Source organism: Hylobates moloch, unplaced genomic scaffold (genome assembly GCF_009828535.3).
Source record: "Hylobates moloch isolate HMO894 unplaced genomic scaffold, HMol_V3 SCAFFOLD_4, whole genome shotgun sequence".
Taxonomy (NCBI): domain Eukaryota; kingdom Metazoa; phylum Chordata; class Mammalia; order Primates; family Hylobatidae; genus Hylobates; species Hylobates moloch.
In genome coordinates, this window is record NW_026652279.1 from 36,535,457 (window position 1) to 36,553,615 (window position 18,159).

Sequence of the window (18,159 nt, forward strand, 5' to 3'; positions counted from 1 at the left end):
AGAAAGTTTTTTGGTTACTAATGGAATCTCTTTACTTATACGGGCATATTCTGATTTTCTACTTCTTCTTGATTCAGTTTTGATAGTTTATATCTTCCTAGGAATTTGTCCATTTCTTTTTTTTTTTTAATCTGGGAATTTTGTTTTGTTTTTTGTTTTTGAGACGGAGTTTTGCTCTTGTTTCCCAGGCTGGAGTGCAATGGCGTGATCTCAGCTCACCACAGTCTCCACCTCCTGGGTTCAAGCAATTCTCCTGCCTCAGCCTCCCGAGTAGCTGGGGTTACAGGCATTCGCCAGCACGCCCAGCTAATTTTGTATTTTTAGTAGATACGGGGTTTCTCCATGTTGGTCAGGCTAGTCTCGAACTCCCGACCTGAGGTGATCCTGCCTACCTCGGCCTCCCAAAGTGCTGGGATTACAGGCGTAAGCCACCGTGCCCGGCCATGAATTTGTCCACTTCATGTAGGTTATCTAATGCATTGGCGTATTAACTGTCTATAGATTTTCTTACAATCCTTTTTATTTGTGTAAGTTTGGTGGTAATGTCTCCCCTTTCATTCCTAATTTAAATAATGTCTTCTCTTTCTTTTTTCTTGATCAGCCTAGATAAAAGTGTGTTTGCAAAGAACTAATGATTGGTTTTGCTGATTTTCTCTATTGTTTTTCTGGTCCCTCATTCATTTCTGCTCTGACCTTTATTGATTCCTTCTTCTGCTTGCTTGGGTTCACTTTGCTCATCTTTCCCTAGTTTCTTAAGGTGACAGATTGGGTTATTGATTTGAGCTCTTCCTTCCTCTAGGGTGTGGTTGGGGTTTTGAGGCTCCCTATTCCTTGTTCTTATTAACTCCCTCAGCCCTCATCCCAGGGCATGTGTGCGTTCATTTATTTCTAATGATTGTCAAAACAGATTCCCTGATTTTACCCCCAAGCAGGAGTCAGCAAACTTCTATAAGGGCCAGATCATAAATATTTTGGGTTTTGAGGGTTACATGGCTCTGTCACAACTACTCACCCCTGCCACTGTGGCGTGAATGCAGCCATAGATAAATGGCATACAAAAAACGGGTACAGTTGTGTCCCAGTAAAACTTTATTTACCAAAATAATCAGCAAGAAGAATTTGGCCAGTGACCCAAAGTTTGTCAATCCCTTCCCTAGAGCATCAAAATTGAGGAGATATTAACACTTAAGTAATGATTTTAAAAGCTTGCAGGTCAGGCATGGTTGCTCACGACTATAATCCCAGCACTTTGGGAGGTCGAGGCAGGTGGATCACCTGAGGTCAGGAGTTCGAGACCAGCCTGACCAACATACTGAAACCCTGTCTCTACTAAATACAAAAATTAGCCAGGCTTGGTGGCGCACGTCTGTAATCCCAGCTGCTTGGGAGGCTGAGGCAGGAGAATTGCTTGAACCCGGGAGGCAGACGTTGCAGTGAGCTGAGAATGCGCCACTGCACTCCAGCCTGGGTGACAGAGCGATACTCCATTTCAAAAATAATAATAATAATAATATAACATAAAATAAAATAAAAGCTTGCAAAGGCTCGTCATTGCCCTGCATCCTACAAAACCCTTCCCCCTTTATCCCTCTCAGGCCTTGGTGGCAGGGTCTGCTCTGTGGGACCAAACTCTTTGTCAGGGGAGGAGATGATGGACTAGAGACTCCCCTCACTCCCTGCTCCACTTACCTGTGTGGGCCTGAGGGTTCTTGGGGACTGTTTACCCTGAACACCAAAATGTCTAGCTTCAGCCTACGCTGACACGTCAAAGAACATTCATTAGTGGCTCACATGCTTTGTGCTGGACTCTGTATAGAAACAGTGAATGACTGGAAAGTTTTTATGGACCTGATATAGGCCTGGAGTTTTTGTTATGGGAGTTAACGCATATTCAGGACATATGTGTTAATCCACCAACTCTTTAACCTTAAACCTGAGAGTTTGTGTCAGAAGGGGAGGAGTGTTGAGGGGCAGCACTGGTCCTCCAGGTAAGGTGGAAGGAAAATGCCTGTGATTGTCAAGGTGCAATTTTGCTAAAAGAATTACCTTGGAATGGAAGCATTACATCCTGAAAATAGCCACCTTCTCTCTTTAAAATGGTGAGCAATACCCACTGTGTCTTGTGAGAAGGAATTAGACTTTTCTCTGCGGAGAATGAAAAAGAAAAGGAATGCCTGGTCTAAGATTTAGGAGGAAATAGAAAACGTTTAACATATAATAAACCCTTAAGACATTTACACATTAAACAAACCACCAGGAATGTTTTCCAAGGAAGAGCAGCATTCAGGTTGGAAGGGGTACCGCCTCTGGGGTGGCTGGATTGCTCTGGGGAAGGCCGGGCAGTTGCTGAGTGTGTGGAAGAAGGCCTTGAGTCCGGGGCTGCTTCCCTAAACCTGGGCAGACAGGGCGATGATATACCCTGATTTAGTTTTTGCATAAACATAAGGATATTTTTAATATGTTTGCTTGTATTTTTTAATAAAATTCTTTGACAGTTACATAATGACATTCATCGTAGTCAGTTAACACATTGGAGACAATGAAAAGAAAGAGTTTTCTCTCACACCCTTGAGGTGATCCCAGTGTTCTCTTTTGGAACATTTCCCTCGGCTTATACACATGTATTTATGGATTTTTGAAGTGCTTGCTTGTTTTTACAAAAATGCGGAGAAGGCCAAGGCCAGGCACGGTGGCTCACGCCTGTAATCCGAGCACTTTGGGAGGCCAAGGTGGGTGGATCACGAGGTCAGGAGTTCGAGACCAGCCTGACCAATGTGGTGAAACCCCGTCCCTACTAAAAATACAAAAATTAGCCAGGCGTGGTGGCGCACACCTGTAGTCCCGGCTACTCGGGAGTCTGAGGCAGGAGAATCACTTGAACCCAGGAGGCAGAGGTTGCAGTGAACCGAGATCATGCCACTGCACTATAGCCTAAGTGACAGAGAAAGTTTCTGTCTCAAAAGAAAAGAGAAAAAGTTGGGGCGGGGACAAATTTCATACATTATTCCATGGCTTGTGGTTCTCACTTTAAGTAATAGATATATCTCTTGGTCAATGTTTTAAACCAATGCTTTTTAAATAGTTACTTAATATTGTATAGTATAAATACACCAAAATGTATGGCTCATTTCTATTCTCCATTCATTCTTTTTTTAATTTTTTTTGAGACAGGGTCTCAGTCTGTTGCCTAGGGTGGAGTGCAGTGACACCATCACAGCTCACTGCAGCCTGGCACTCCTGGGCTCAAGTGATCCCCCCACCTCAGCCTCCCAAGTAGCTGAGACTACAGGCGTGCACCACCATGCTTGGCTAATTTTTAAATTATTTTTGTAGAGACAAGGTTTTGACATGTTACCCAGGCTGGTCTTGAACTTCTGGGCTTAAGCAATCTTTCCACTTTGGTGTCCCAAAGTGCTAGGATTATAGACATAAACCACTGCACCTGGGACCTAGCCTTGTATTTTTTGTAGAGATGAGGTTTTGCCATGTTGCCCAGGCTGGTCTTGAACTCCTGGACTCAAGTGATCCTGTCACCTTGGTCTCCCAAAGTGTGGAGATTACAGGCATGAGCCACTGGGCCTGGCCCTCTATTCATTCTTTACTCTCCTCTGTATATGTAGTTTTTTTCCTAATAGTCTATATTTTTGTATTTTCTCTTTTCTTTGTAATCAGGCTACCAGAGGCTTATCTATTTAATTTTTTTTTTTAAAGATCAACTTTGGTTTCTTGTATTTTTCTTTTGTTATTTTTTCTTCTATTTCATTAATTTCATATTTCTTTATATAAAATACTTCTCTCTGTTATCTTTTTATGTTGATCTTTTTGTGACTCAAGTTAATACTTCATTCCTTTATTTTTCTTTTTAACTAATAAAATCATTTAAGACTATACATTTTATTCTTCTGAACACAAGTTTAGTTATGCCTCTTGAGTTTTTGAATAACACATTCTCTTTTTCATTACTTTGTAAAAAATATAAAATTTTATTTTTCATTTCTCTTGACTTTGCCAACATGTGTCAGTTATTTTTCTATTGCATTTTGGTTGATTTGGAAGTTCTACTATGCTTTTAGTTCTTCTGGTAGTGACAGTCTACCCTCAGAAGTCATAATTAAACTTATCCTTTTCTATCATAATTTTCTACACTTCTCAACCAAGACACATTATTTACTAGCTCCTCTACCAACCAAACATTAAACTTCTTTTTTTTTTGAGACAGAGTCTCACTCCATTGCCCAGGCTGGAGTGCAGTGGTGCAATCTTGCTCACTGCAAGCTCTGCCTCCTGGGTTCACGCCATTCTCCTGCCTCAGCCTCCCGAGTAGCTGGGACTACAGGCGCCCGCCATCACGCCCGGCTAATTTTTTGTACTTTTTTAGTAGAGACGGGGTTTCACCATGTTAGCCAGGATGGTCTTGATCTCCTGACCTTGTGATCTGCCCGCCTTGGCCTCCCAAAGTGCTGGGATTACAGGTGTGAGCCACCGCGCCCGGCCCAAATGTAAACTTCTATGATACATTTACTTTCCTACTCTCTGTAAACACCCCCACTTCTACCCCCAGACTCATTGTGAGAAGACGGTTTAATTTTGGATTGTTATTGCTTTCCTTAAAGTAAGTCTCTTTGGTCTCAAGCATCCTTATTTACAACTTACATTGCAAATTTATCTATTTAGCATCAACAAAGGATCTTATGATATTCATAGCTAGCTACTGTTTCCTCTTCTTCAGCAGCGAATAATAACAAAGTCATAATAATGAGGATAGCTATTATTATTATTATTATTTTCTGCCCAGGCTATAGTGCAGTGGTGTGATCTCGGCTCACTGCAACCTCTGTCTCCTGGTTCAAGCGATTTTCCTGCCTCAGCCTCCCAAGTTGCTGAGACTACAGGTGTGCACCACCGCACCCGGCTTATTTTTATTTTTAGTAGAGATGGAGTTTCACCATGTTGTCCGGGCTGGTCTCAAACTTCTGGCCTTAGGTGATCTGTTCGCCTTGGCCTCCCCAAGTGGCTATTGTTTCTACAGCTCTATGAGCCAGATATTGTTCTAGGACTTTACATAAATCATCTCATTTAGTTCTCACAGTAACCTTTTGAAGGTTACTATCATTATCTGTATTTCACGAAGAGGTTAAAACACTTTCCCAAGGCAGCCATGATTTGGCCTTAGATATTTTGGCTTTGCAGTTCATGCTCCTAACCACCATGCCCTTACAAGCCTCCTGAGGAGCTTCCCCTGCCCCCTACCCTGCCCCATCCTCTGTTGCTGGCATCTTTGGGCTAAAAAGCAATTTTAGGTACAAACCAGAAGAATGAGATCCACTGGAGTTACTGGGAACAAAAGGCAGCATTTATTTACAGCTTGGCTCACTTTGCGTGAGCAAATTGTTCTACTGCTAGAAAAAAAAAAAAATCAGTTTGGAAGCTTCAGATGCAAATGGTCCCATGGCATCATCCTCTGCACATCAGAGACATCAGGTACCTGGGAAAGTGGTGCCCATATAAATGGTATCCATTGCTACATTTTTGTCATTTATTTTATTTTCTTTTATTTTGCTCAGATAATTTTGACCATGAAGAGTCCTGTTGATCTGGCCAAATACTGATCAAATAACGTCACTGTCACACATCACACTCTTGGTGTTTAGTAAAGAGGAAGTTTGAGTTCTGAGATGAATGCAGGAAAACATTAGTCTCTCTCTCTCTCTCTCTCTCAGAAATGATTGTATTTCCCTCACATTTCTTGGGCTTTCCACCTCACTCTAATATGGACAGAAATGTTTACCATTATGGGATGCTGGAATAACTGTTAAGCTAAGTGTAAATTTGGGGGATGCTGATAAACATGATATGTGCCTAGTTGCAAAGTGAGCTGATCTCACTGAAGAGTGGGGCCTTGTTCAGAAGCTCCTTTCAAATCCAGAAGTTGTATTACCCTTTTGCCTTTACACGAAAGGGCTGGAACTCACGGAGCCTGCTTCCCAGAGCACGTTTTATATGATCAGCATATCACAAAGTATTTATTGAATGCTTGCAACATACTTAGCAAATGCAAGCATTTGAAGGGGTACAATCAGCATAAACAATTTTTTAAGATATTTGCATTCTTGGTGGTGGGGTGGGGAGACAAACTTACGTTCATGACATGATAATAGAATATGGAACCAGATAATTAATTGTATGGCCTTAGCAGTTAGCTTACTATTTATTCAGAAAAGGAGGTTGAGGAAAGTCTTCATGGAAAAGGAGGGACTTGAACAAATGAGGCCCTAATAGAATTTGTTCCCAGAGAATGGCAAGGGCAGGGCTACAGTGATGAGTGACCAGCTGGCTCTGGGGGCAGTGAAGGACAAACCCGAGGAGAGAAGAAGGCTGAGGCTGAGGAATTAGGAAAAGTGAGACTGATGTTATTTTCAATAATTTAATTTGAAATGATCTTTCAAATATTTCCCAAAAGATAAAATCATGACACTCAGGCAAATGTAAGAAAAACATGTGCCAAGGATTTCATTTCATTTTTTTTTTTTAAAGATTATATAACAAATACTCATAGGAAGCCTCACCTGGACCAGGGATTTTATTTAATTTATGAATTAATGGAGGAGCCAGTAAGATGTTAAAGAGCATCTGCAAAGGATGCTGGGTGGATAGAGGTCAAATTTGTAAATTCATAGACATCAGTTAATGTCTTACGGGACAACAAATCCTAATCTTTTGGGTTATATATTCCACTGGACAGAAGTTATTTGCATCTGTACTGGAAAGAAAATCCATAAGGTAACATGTAACTTTATTAAATCTGGGGCATATAATGCATTTCATCAACAGCAAATAGTGAGTAAAATGAAATACATTCACCTAGATAGTCCTTGGGTAGCCTTTGTCACATGTGACATTGAAAAAGATGTGCCACTCACTTTTTTTTCTATTGCTAAGTTTTAGATAATTTTAAAAATAATACTGACCTACAGAGAAATGAAGAAAAATCTGGTTTACTGCAGTGTCGTTTTAAGTCTCTGTAGATGGGAACCCCTGTGTGTTCTTGTTCTATATTTAGTTCTTGAATAACTCGGACCGAGAAATCCGGAGGCCTCTTTGGCCCAGTGTCCCATCTTCTTCCTCCTATAGTCTTTTCATCTTTGTTACCACTGGCAGCCAGCTCTCAGCTTGGGTTCCTCCTTCATTCTTTGGTTGAGATGTAGACAAGTAGAAATGGGGCCTGAGGCAGGTTCACGGGTGGGAAGGGCTGGTTTAACCCTGCGCTGGTCCCAGGCGCTGAGCCTCGGTGCCAGTGAGTGTGTCTGACGGGGGTGCAGGGTTCTCAGCGCCGGGCGGTTCTGCCCGTGGGTCCATGCCTTTCTTTCCTGCTGACTCTTCTACCTGGAATCGCATGTCAGTGTGTTGCAGGTGCCATGTACATCACCGGCTTTGCTGAATGCATCTCGGATTTGCTGGGCCTCAGGAATATCTGGGCTGTGCGAGGAATTTCAGTCGCAGTGCTTCTGGCCTTGCTGGGCATTAACCTCGCAGGTGTCAAATGGATAATCCGCCTCCAGCTGCTGTTGCTGTTCCTGCTGGCCGTGTCCACACTGGACTTTGTGGTGGGTTCTTTCACCCACCTGGACCCAGGTAAGCCTTTCGGAGTCCAGTATGTGTCCTTATGGATCTTCACTGCTTTGGAGATGTTTGTAGGTGTGAGTTTGCCAATCCCATCTCCCCCTAACCCCCATAGGCTTTACCATAGGCTTTACCTACAATTGGTGTGAACTGTTCCTGGATCAGGTGAGCGGCTGTGTCTTGGAGCAGCTTCATGAGGCTGGAAGCTCCTCTTCACACAGACATCGCCTAGCACATTTTCTATGTGTCCTTTTATTTTCTTTTTTTTATGTATATTTATTTGTTTATTTATTTATTTTATTATTATTATACTTTAAGTTTTAGGATATATGTGCACAACCTGCAGGTTTGTTACATATGTATACATGTGCCATGTTGGTGTGCTGCACCCATTAACTCGTCATTTAGCATTAGGTATATCTCCTAATGCTGTCCCTCCCCCCTCCCCCCACCCCACAACAGTCCCCGGAGTGTGATGCTCCCCTTCCTGTGTCCATGTGTTCTCATTGTTCAATTCCCACCTATGAGTGAGAACATGCGGTGTTTGGTTTTTTGTCCTTGTGATAGTTTGCTGAGAATGATGTTTTCCAGCTTCATCCATGTCCCTACAAAGGACATGAACTCATCCTTTTTTATGGCTGCATAGTATTCCATGGTATATATGTGCCACATTTTCTTAATCCAGTCTATCATTGTTGGACATTTGGGTTGGTTCCAAGTCTCCGCTATTGTGAATAGTGCTGCAATAAACATTCGTGTGCATGTGTCTTTATAGCAGCATGATTTATAATCCTTTGGGTATATACCCAGTAATGGGATGGCTGGATTGAATGGTATTTCTAGTTCTAGATCCCTGAGGAATCGCCACACCGACTTCCACAATGGTTGAACTAGTTTACAGTCCCACCAACAGTGTAAAAGTGTTCCTATTTCTCCACATCCTCTCCAGCACCTGTTGTTTCCTGACTTTTTAATGATCGCCATTCTAACTAGTGTGAGATGGTATCTCACTGTGGTTTTGATTTGCATTTCTCTGATGGCCAGTGATGATGAGCATTTTTTCATGTGTTTTTTGGCTGCATAAATGTCTTCTTTTGAGAAGTGTCTGTTCATATCCTTCACCCATTTTTTGATGGGGTTGTTTGTTTTTTTCTTGTAAATTTGTTTGAGTTCATTGTAGATTCTGGATATTAGCCCTTTGTCAGATGAGTAGGTTGCAAAAATTTTCTCCCATTCTGTAGGTTGCCTGTTCACTCTGATGGTGGTTTCTTTTGCTGTGCAGAAGCTCTTTAGTTTAATGAGATCCCATTTGTCAATTTTGGCTTTTGTTGCCATTGCTTTTGGTGTTTTAGACATGAAGTCCTTGCCCATGCCTATGTGTCCTTTTATTTTCTTGCTATTAAAAAAACCAGGGCAGGCGCGGTGGCTCATGCCTGTATTCCCAGCACTTTGGGAGGCCGAGACAGGTGGATCACCTGAAGTCAGAAGTTTGAGACCAGCATGACCAACAGGGTGAATCCTTGTCTCTACTAAATACAAAAAAAATTATTTAGGGAGATCTGTCTGATGCTAAAGCTGTTCCCTGAGGTGAGAAGTGGGGCCTGTTTTTGCACGATGATATGCTGTCTTTTTGTGACAGCAACTCTGCTTTTCCCCTTGGAGGCCAGCCTTGATGTGCACCTACACAGTCCTGCCTTTTAGAAAAATGTTGTGGGAAGGTCAGCATTCGGTTGGCATCCACTGATCTGGCCTTATTGCTTCTGAGCATGTTAAAATCTTCTGTTGGAAAATTGTCACTCCCCTGAACTTGCTGAGTATCCCCTACCCTCTGGCATCCCAGTCCCTCCCCAGGAACCTTCAGATGCCCCAATGATCCGGCACCTAAAGGGTTAACCCCGGGCCCACTCTAATGCTCAGGGACAATGTGATGTCCATACTGATCACCTGGAGCCCAGGCTTTGCAGCTTGCTAAATATTTGATGCATCTCCAGGAAGGAAACAGTGATTTTCTTTTTTTCCTGGCCATGTACCACCCTGAAGAGATGGCCCACGTATGGAGGGAGACTTGCTGGCCTTTGGCCCATCAAACTGTCAGTGAAGGAAAGACAGAGTCCACTCAGGTCCCTGATTCCTGGTACTTCCCCCTCCAGCAACACGGTTGCTGGAAGAGCTTAATTAGTGAAATTGCAAGGCCATGCTACTGGCTTCTTTGAAACCTCACACTAGCCTGATGTATTTTCCTTCTTCTTGATTAGAAGTTTTCTTGGCTGCTCTTCTAAGTTACTCCAAATATTTTTCCTTCCTTCTGGTCAATACATTAGTAGAGTGTAGTGTGAGATGAAATTTATTTTCATTCCCATAGCAACTGGCCCCTCAAGAATCTGTTTTTGGTATCACTGATGTTTCATATGGGATATTTTCTTTGTGGTTAAAAATCCAAACTGAAACCAAACTTTAAACCTTCAGAATGAATTTAACAGAGTGATTTCAACTCTTAAAAAATGAGGACATATACATAGACATTTGAAAAAAAAGACTGGAAGGAACTATGCCTAATAGTGACTATCTTTCTGTTGAGATTATATGTGGCTAAATTATCTTATTTCTACTTTTCCTTCAAATGACCAGTGTTACTTTTTAAAAAAAAAATTAATTCACTTTTAGAGCAGTTTTAGGTTTATGGAAAATTAAGCAGATAGTACAAAAGTTCTCACATACCCCTTTTCTCTCTCCCCCACCAGTTTCCCCTATTATTAATATCTTGTATTAATGTGGTACATTTACTGGAAGTGATGAACCAATATTGATAGGTTATTGCTAATAGTTTAGGGTTCACTCAGTGTTATACATTCTATGGATTTTGACAGTGTACAATGTTATGTATGCAGCATTACAGCATCATACAGATGAGTTTCACTGCCCTAAAAATTCCCTGTGATTTGCCTTTTAATGCTCCCCAACTCCTGGCAACCACTGATCTTTTTACTGTTTCCATAGTTTTGCCTTTTCCAGAATGTTGTATAGTTGGAACCATACAGTATGTAGCATTTTCAGTTTGGCTTCTTTCACTAGTAATGTGCACTTAAGATTCCTCCATGTCTTTTTCTGGCTTGATAACTCATTTCTTTTTATCACTGAATAAAAAGAAACTGGATGTAGCACTGTTTGTCCATTCACCTACTGAAGGACATCTTGGTTGCCTCCAGTTTTTGGCAGTTATGAATAAAACTGATATAAACATCCATGTTCAGGTTTTTGTGAGGATACATTTTTAATTCATTTGGATAAATACCTAGATGCATCATTGTTGGAGCATATGGTAAGACTATGTTTGTAAGAAACTGCCAAATTGTCTTCTAAAGTGGCTGTACCATTTTGCATTCCCACCAACAATGAATGAGAGTTCCTGTTGCTCCACATCCTCATCAGCATTTGGTATTGTCAGTTTTTTTGTTTTTGTTTTTTAGTAATTCTAGTAGATGCACAGTAATTTCTCATCATTGTTTTAATTTGTGATTTTCTAATGACATATGATATTGAATGTGTTTTTGTATGCTTATTTGCCATTTGTATATCACCTTTGATGAAGCGTTTGTCAAGATCTTTTGCCTTTTTAAAAAACTGGTGGGTTTTTTTGTTTGTTTGTTTGTTTTCCTATCATTGAGTTGTTTTGTTTTGTTTTGTTTTGCTTTGAGACAGAGTCTTACTCTGTCACCCAGGCTGGAGTGCAGTGGCACGATCTTGGTTCACTGCAACCTCTGCCTCCTGGGTTTAAGCAATTCTTGTGCCTCAGCCTCCCAAGTTGCTGGGATTACAGGCGTGCACCACCATGCCCGACTAATTTTTTGTATTTTTATCAGAGATGGGGTTTCACCATGTTGGCCAGGCTGGTCTTGAATTCCTGGCCTCAAGAGATCCACCCGCCTCAGCCTCCCAAAGTGCTGGGATTATAGGTGTGAGCCACCACGCCTGCCACCATTGAGTTTTAAGAGTGCTTGTATATTTTGGATTCAAACCCTTTATCAGATGTGTGTTTTGCAAATTTTTTCTCCCCAGTCTGTGGTTGGTTCTTTCATTCTCTTAACAGTGTCTTTTGCAGAGCAGAAGTTTTAAACTGTAATGGAGTCTATCTTATCAATGTTTTTCCGTGGATCATGCCTTGGGTTGTTGGGAGCTGTACCTAAAATCTCTTTGCCAAACTCCTAGATTTTCTCATTCTAGAAGTTTTGTTTGACATTTAGGTCTATGATCCAGATTGAGTTAATATTTTGTGAAGGGTGTAAGATGAGTGTCCAGGTTATTTTTTTATTTTTTATTTTTTTTGGCATGTGAATATCCAGTTGTTCCAGCATCAGTTGTTGAAAAGACTCTCCTGTCTCCATTGAGTTGCTTTTGTGCCTTTGTCAAATATCAGTTGACTGTATTTGTGTGTTTTTGGGTTCTCTTTTCTGTTCTGTTGCTCTGTTTGTCTATTCTGTCTCCAATACCATACTGTCTTGATTACTACAGCCTTATAGTAAGTCTTAAAGTTGGTTAGCATCTATCCTCCAACTTTGTCCCTTTTCACCAGTGTTTTTTTGTTGTTGTTGTTTGTTTGTTTGTTTGTTTGTTTGAGATGGAGTTTCACCCTTGTTGCCCAGGCTGGAGTACAGTGCTGCAATCTTGGCTCACTACAACCTCCATCTCCTGGGTTCAAGCAATTCTCCTGCCTCAGCCTCCCAAGTAGCTGGGATTACAGGCATGCACCACCACACCTGGCTAATTTTTGTATTTTTAGTAGAGACAGTGTTTCACCATGTTGGCAAGGCTGGTCTCGAACTCCTGACTTCAGGTGATCCATCCGCCTCGGCCTCCCAAAGTGCTGGGATTACAGGTGTGAGCCACTGCACTCGACCAGCGTTACTTTTAAAATCAGAAAAAAAGTTTTTTTAAAGTACACTTAAGCCTAACTTTATTTCTTCCCATTTCTTTAAATATAAAAAAGAAACAATTCCAAACAGTCCTGAAATGTATAATGTAAAAATGTAAAAAGTAAAGAATGAAAGTCTCCTCCTTCACTCAGTTTCTCCACTGCTTTCCAGAGGGAGATTGGTCCGTGTATTAGTTATCTATTATTGTCAAACAAATTACCCCAACATTTAGTGGCATCAGATAACAATAAACATTTGTTATCTCTGGCCTTTTCTGTGAGCCAGTAATTTGGGTGTGACTTGGCTGGCGGCCCTGGATCAGAGTCTCTGGTGAGGTTCAGTCAGATGTCTTCAGGGTCTGTGGTCATCTGAAGGCTTAATTGGGGCTGGAGGATCTCACTGGCAAGTTGGTATTGCTTCTTGTTAGGAGGCCTCAGTGGTCCATGTGGTCCTTTCCTGAGAGCTATTTTAGTATCCTTAAGACAAGGGGTAACTGACTTCTCCCAGAGCAAATAATCAGAGAGAGAGAGAGACAGGGAGAGAGAGACAAAGAGGGAGAGGGAGAGAGAGAGAGAACAGAGAAGATGAATTTTTTTTTTTTTTTTTTAAGAAGGAGTTTTGTGCTTGTCGCCCAGGCTGGAGTGCAGTGGCGAGATCTCAGCTCACTGCAACTGCCACCTCCCGGGTTCAAGTGATTCTCCTGCCTCAGCCTCCTAAATAGCTGGGATTACAGGCACTTGCCATCATGCCTGGCTAATTTTTATATTTTTAGTAGAGACAGGGTATCACCATGTTGGCCAAGCTGGACTTGAACTCCTGAACTCAGGTGATCCACCTGCCTCTGTCTCCCAAAGTGTTGGGATTACAGGCTTGAGCCACCATGCCCGGCCTAATTTTCACCTTTTCAATGGAGAAGTGTCAAAGAATTTGAAGGCACATTTAAAAACCACAATAGTTAATTTTAAAATCAGAAAAAAGTTGTAAATACACAAGTCAAAATATATTTTTCTCTTTATTTTTATTTTAAAGACAAAATCAATGTCTTTGTTTCATAGAAATATAAAATATCCTGAAATTTATCGAGTGAAAAGTGAGTTTCTTCCCTTCACTCCGTTTTCCCACTCCTACTCCCCAGAGGGAGATCGGCACATAGCTTCTCAGTCTATTTTCTATTTTTTATTTTTTATTTTTTTTGAGACAGAGTCTCGCTCTGTCATTCAGGCTGGAGTGCAGTGGCGCGATCTTGGTTCAATGCAATGTCTGACTCCCAGGTTCAAGTGATTCTCCTGCCTCAGCCTCCTAAGTAGCTGGGACTACAGGTGCCCGCCACCACGCCCGGCTAATTTTTTTGTATTTTTAGTAGAGACAGGGTTTCACCGTGTTAGCCAGGATAGTCTCAATCTCCTGACCTCGTGATCCGCCCGCCTCGGCCCCCCAAAGTGCTGGGATTACAGGCGTGAGCCACCGCGCCCAACCCCCAGTCTATTTTCTATACGTGCACAAGCTCACATGCACACGTGCATGTACATAAACACACACAGCACAGCTCTTTGTAAAAGTATAATTAAATTCCACATGGTTTTGCTACTCCCCACTCTTTAACATATCATGGATATCCTTCAATGTCAGTACATTTAGGATTTCCTCATTCTTTTAAAACACCCACATAGCATTCCATATTAGAGATTTAAAATACTTTATGTTTATTTATTTATTTATTTATTTATTTATTTATTTATTTATTTTTTAACAGGACCCTTTGTCTGTATTATACATTTTATATATGTCTTTTCATGTACATTATTTCATTTGATCCTCACAACAACCCTGTGAGGTAGGCCGGGGGGAAAATGTTAGATTCACTTTATAGATGACGAAGTTAAGGTTCAGAGAGGTTAAGTGACTTTCTCAGTTACCATATACCTAGTACGAGGCAGACAGAGTAAGAACCACTAACTTTTGTGGTTAGGGGCCCTTTCCTCTAAACCACATGGCTTCTGAGAGTATAATGTAACCCAAAATATTTTTACCGCTTCATCTTCATTTCCTTATTGTTAATTCAACTTTTTTTTTTTTTTTTAGACGGAGTCTCGCTCTGTCACCCAGGCTGGAATGCAGTGGCGCGATCTCGGCTCACTGCAGCCCCCGCCTCCTGGGTTCAAGTGATTATCCTGCCTCAGTCTCCTGAGTAGCTGGGATTACAGGTGCCCGCCACCACGCCTGGCTAATTTTTGTATTTTTAGTAGAGATGGGGTTTCGCCATGTTGGCCCGGCTGGTCTCAAATGCCTGACCTCAGGGCATCCAGCTGCCTTGGCCTCCCAAAGTGCTGGGATTACAGGTGTGAGCCACCATGCCCGGCCTGTTAACTCAACTTTTTATAGGATACGATAAAAGACCTAATTCTAAATTCATCATGTTAAATTTATGCTTCTCTATCAATGAAAACTTATGGCCGCAGAACACATTTTTTTTTGGAAAGCACTGTCTCCTTGGCTCTAGTCTAAAGGAACATAAGCAATATGAAGGACGCTAGAGGCCAAGGAAATTGAAGAGAAGTCAGAGGAAGGGATATAAAATGCAATGTATTAATGGATTTTAGTCCCTTTAAGCTTGTACTTTTGTGAGAGGGTTCAATGGAGAGCTTTAATGCAGATGAGACTTGAAGCTTTTGAAGAAGATCTAAGTCTTGATGAGGTTATTCAAACTCATATCTTGAATGCATAATGATGATAGGCCATGGTCTTCAAAAACATGGTACTTGATGCTCTCCCAAAGTGCTAGGATTTGAATGCCACAATACATATTGACTCATGTTTTTGTCCATTAATGGTCCGTGGGTTTCTTTAAATGAAGTCCATTTTAGAGTCCATAGATATCAGTGTTCTGCAAAACTGTCCGGGATCCGAGGCTCCCAGCGGATCCCACACGCTCCGCCCCCTAAAATACTTTATATTTAAAGATTAACTTACTGATGAGTGTTTAGGTTTTCCAGTTTGTTGCTATCACAAATATTGCTGATGTGTACATCCTGTACAAAAGTTTGAGCTAATTTCTGCAGGATCATTGCTTATCAATAGAATTCACAGGACAAAGGTCAAACAGTTTTAAAATTTTGTTAGGTTCTACCAGATTGCCTTCCAATAAGGTTGTTGCATTCTGAATGATCACTAACAGTAGCTAAGAGTTACTGATTCCCCATACCTTGGAAAATATTGAAGAGGCTCAATTTTTCAAGTTTCTGTCATGTGATGGGCAAAAAAAATGTAATCTTTTTCTTTTAATTTGCCTTTCTTGAATCATTAATGAGGATTCTTTTTTTTGTATTTTATTCCCACTTGTATTTTTTTTCTTTGAATCGTCTATACTCTTTCCCTGTTTTTGCTTTCTATTTTCCCTATTTTCTTTTCCAGATTTCTTTTTCTACAATCCTGTCAGGTGCTGCCAGCTTTCTCCAAATGTCTGGTAGTCCTTGGCTGTCCATCCATTGTTGGTAATGAGGCACCACAGAGCTGATCGGGAGTTCCATCCACAACCCAAGTGGGTAGCAGTTGTGACAGGTGGGCATCACGGTAGGGTGATTGGTGGCAAACTGCGTTGTTTCATTGGAAGTCTCCCAAATGTTCGTTTCTGCAAGTCTTTCTCTGGTATAGTTCGTATTATCCAGAGAAGAATTCTCTCATCTCCTGCCAGGGACATGCCTGGCTGCCTCAGTTCGGGGAGCAGAGTGGAGGTGGGCGAAGGGGCTGGCAGCCTCATAGTCAGGTGCAGACTGTCATTCATCAGATACTTTCCCCTGGCACACCCTTCCCTCCACTGTGTCCTTCCATCTCAAGTTGTCTTCCCCTGTCACCCTCACTCTATGTCTTGTCTCTCATTTCATCTCCAAACTTCCCATAACAGTGGGTCCTCCTCATCGCCTCATTTCCTCACCTCCTGACTTCTTGATCTGCAGCCTGGCAGCCTGGGCCCCTCTTCCTTTCTTCACCTCCTGTCCCCTCCTTCCAAAAACAAGCATCATTGCACAAGGTTCTCTGAAGACACAGAGCTTCTTCACTGTAAAAAGCTAAATAGCATGAAAACTTAATTTAAACAAGACCCTCTCAAGAATTTGTTTGGCTTAAAGCTACTAAAATGCCATTCTGTTGGCTCATATTTTCATTTATGTAAGATGAGTGTCATGCCAAAATGGTTTTATTGCCATAGAAGTCAGGCAAATATAGAGAAAATACATTTTAGAAAATAAAGTGACATGTGGCACATTTGAATTCTATGTTCTGCATTTAAAAGTGAAATCATGCCTCTCCAAGCTTAAGTTTTTGGTTATCTAGGAAGACGGTAGCCTGGTCTCTACAGGGTTCCACTCCAGAGCCTGCACTGCACACTCTCTGTCCTGCCGTGGCACTCTGCCATCTGTGGGAGGTGGGTCAGTTGGGCCAGGCCAGGCACAGTTCCATCTCACGCTGAATGTACAGACGGGAGCTGCTTCTGCTGGGTGAGGGAGGGGGCTTGTGCTTGGCTGTGAGGACAAGGTCACTGCTTTGGAGCTGTAAAAGGGATGGGGCAAGCATGCCTGCCTCTGCTGTCTGCTGAGATTCCTTTATCTCAGGTCCCATAATCTCCTGATCTTCAACCCCAGGACCTTGACTCATTTCTTACTCTTGAAACTTTTTGCACTGTTGACCACCTATGCTAATTTGAAATGATCTCTTCCTCTTTCTTCCACAATGCAACACTGGCTTAGCTCTCTTCTTGGTTTTCCTGTTCCCTGATGTGGGCAGGGAGGCCATGGGGCTCAGTCCTCTGCTATCACGTCGCTGTTTTTGTGCCTTTTTCCTCAGAAATAAACTTCCACCATCGCTGCACCAGTGGCTCTCCCCAGCTTCTCCAGCTTTCTTCAATATAGCTCTCATATCGCCAGCTCCTGTCGGATCTCTACCTGGCTATCTGGGCACCATCTTGAATTAAAGGCAAACAAAGCGAAAGCCCTCAATTTCTCACTCCTCTCTTTAGTTATCCTCTTCTTCCCCAGCTGCCCTTTCCACCAATTAATCAACAAGCCAATAATCAGCTTATCATCTGAATGCCTATCACCATTTCCCCAAGCCTGGAAAACTTGGAAAAGAACTTTTATTTCTCTGTCTAGCTTAAGCTCTTTTATCCTTTACAACCCCACAGTTCTCACCTTAGATTAGCAGATGTCATTTCCTCTGTGGGCCATTTAGATAATGTCCAAATCCAAATTTATCCCTTGAGGATCTTCCCTTTGGTTGTCCCCAGCCATTTCCTAAGGGCGACTGACACCTCCTATGCACTGAAGCCAGATCACTTTTCGTAAAACAGTGCTTTGTCTCGGTCACTCTCCAGCTTAAACAGCATCAGTTGCTTTCTGTTGCTATAGGACAAAACCCAAACCCATTCTGTTTGCATTCAAAGAGCCACATTGGCTATCCCTAAATTTCCCATTTGGTTGTATCTCCAATTCTGCCCCTTTCTGAACAATTCCCCGCAAAACGTGTTTATTCACTGATTTATGAAGCATATGAATACAGCTCTGCTTCTAATTCTGGAATTCTCTTCACCGTGCTTTGTTGGACCTAAGTTCTTGCTCTTGGCTGAAGTAGTTCGGGA

General features: G+C 41.9%; 1 protein-coding gene across 1 annotated transcript in view; it reads left to right on the forward strand.

The window, feature by feature from the left end:
- The window catches only part of SLC12A8 (solute carrier family 12 member 8), a 147,322-nt gene that overhangs the window by 38,756 nt on the left and 90,407 nt on the right, over nt 1-18,159 (forward strand). The window contains exon 9 of the mRNA XM_032149947.2: nt 7,401-7,632. Coding sequence (XP_032005838.2) covers nt 7,401-7,632 — 232 coding nt within the window. The remainder of the gene's footprint in view (nt 1-7,400; nt 7,633-18,159) is intronic.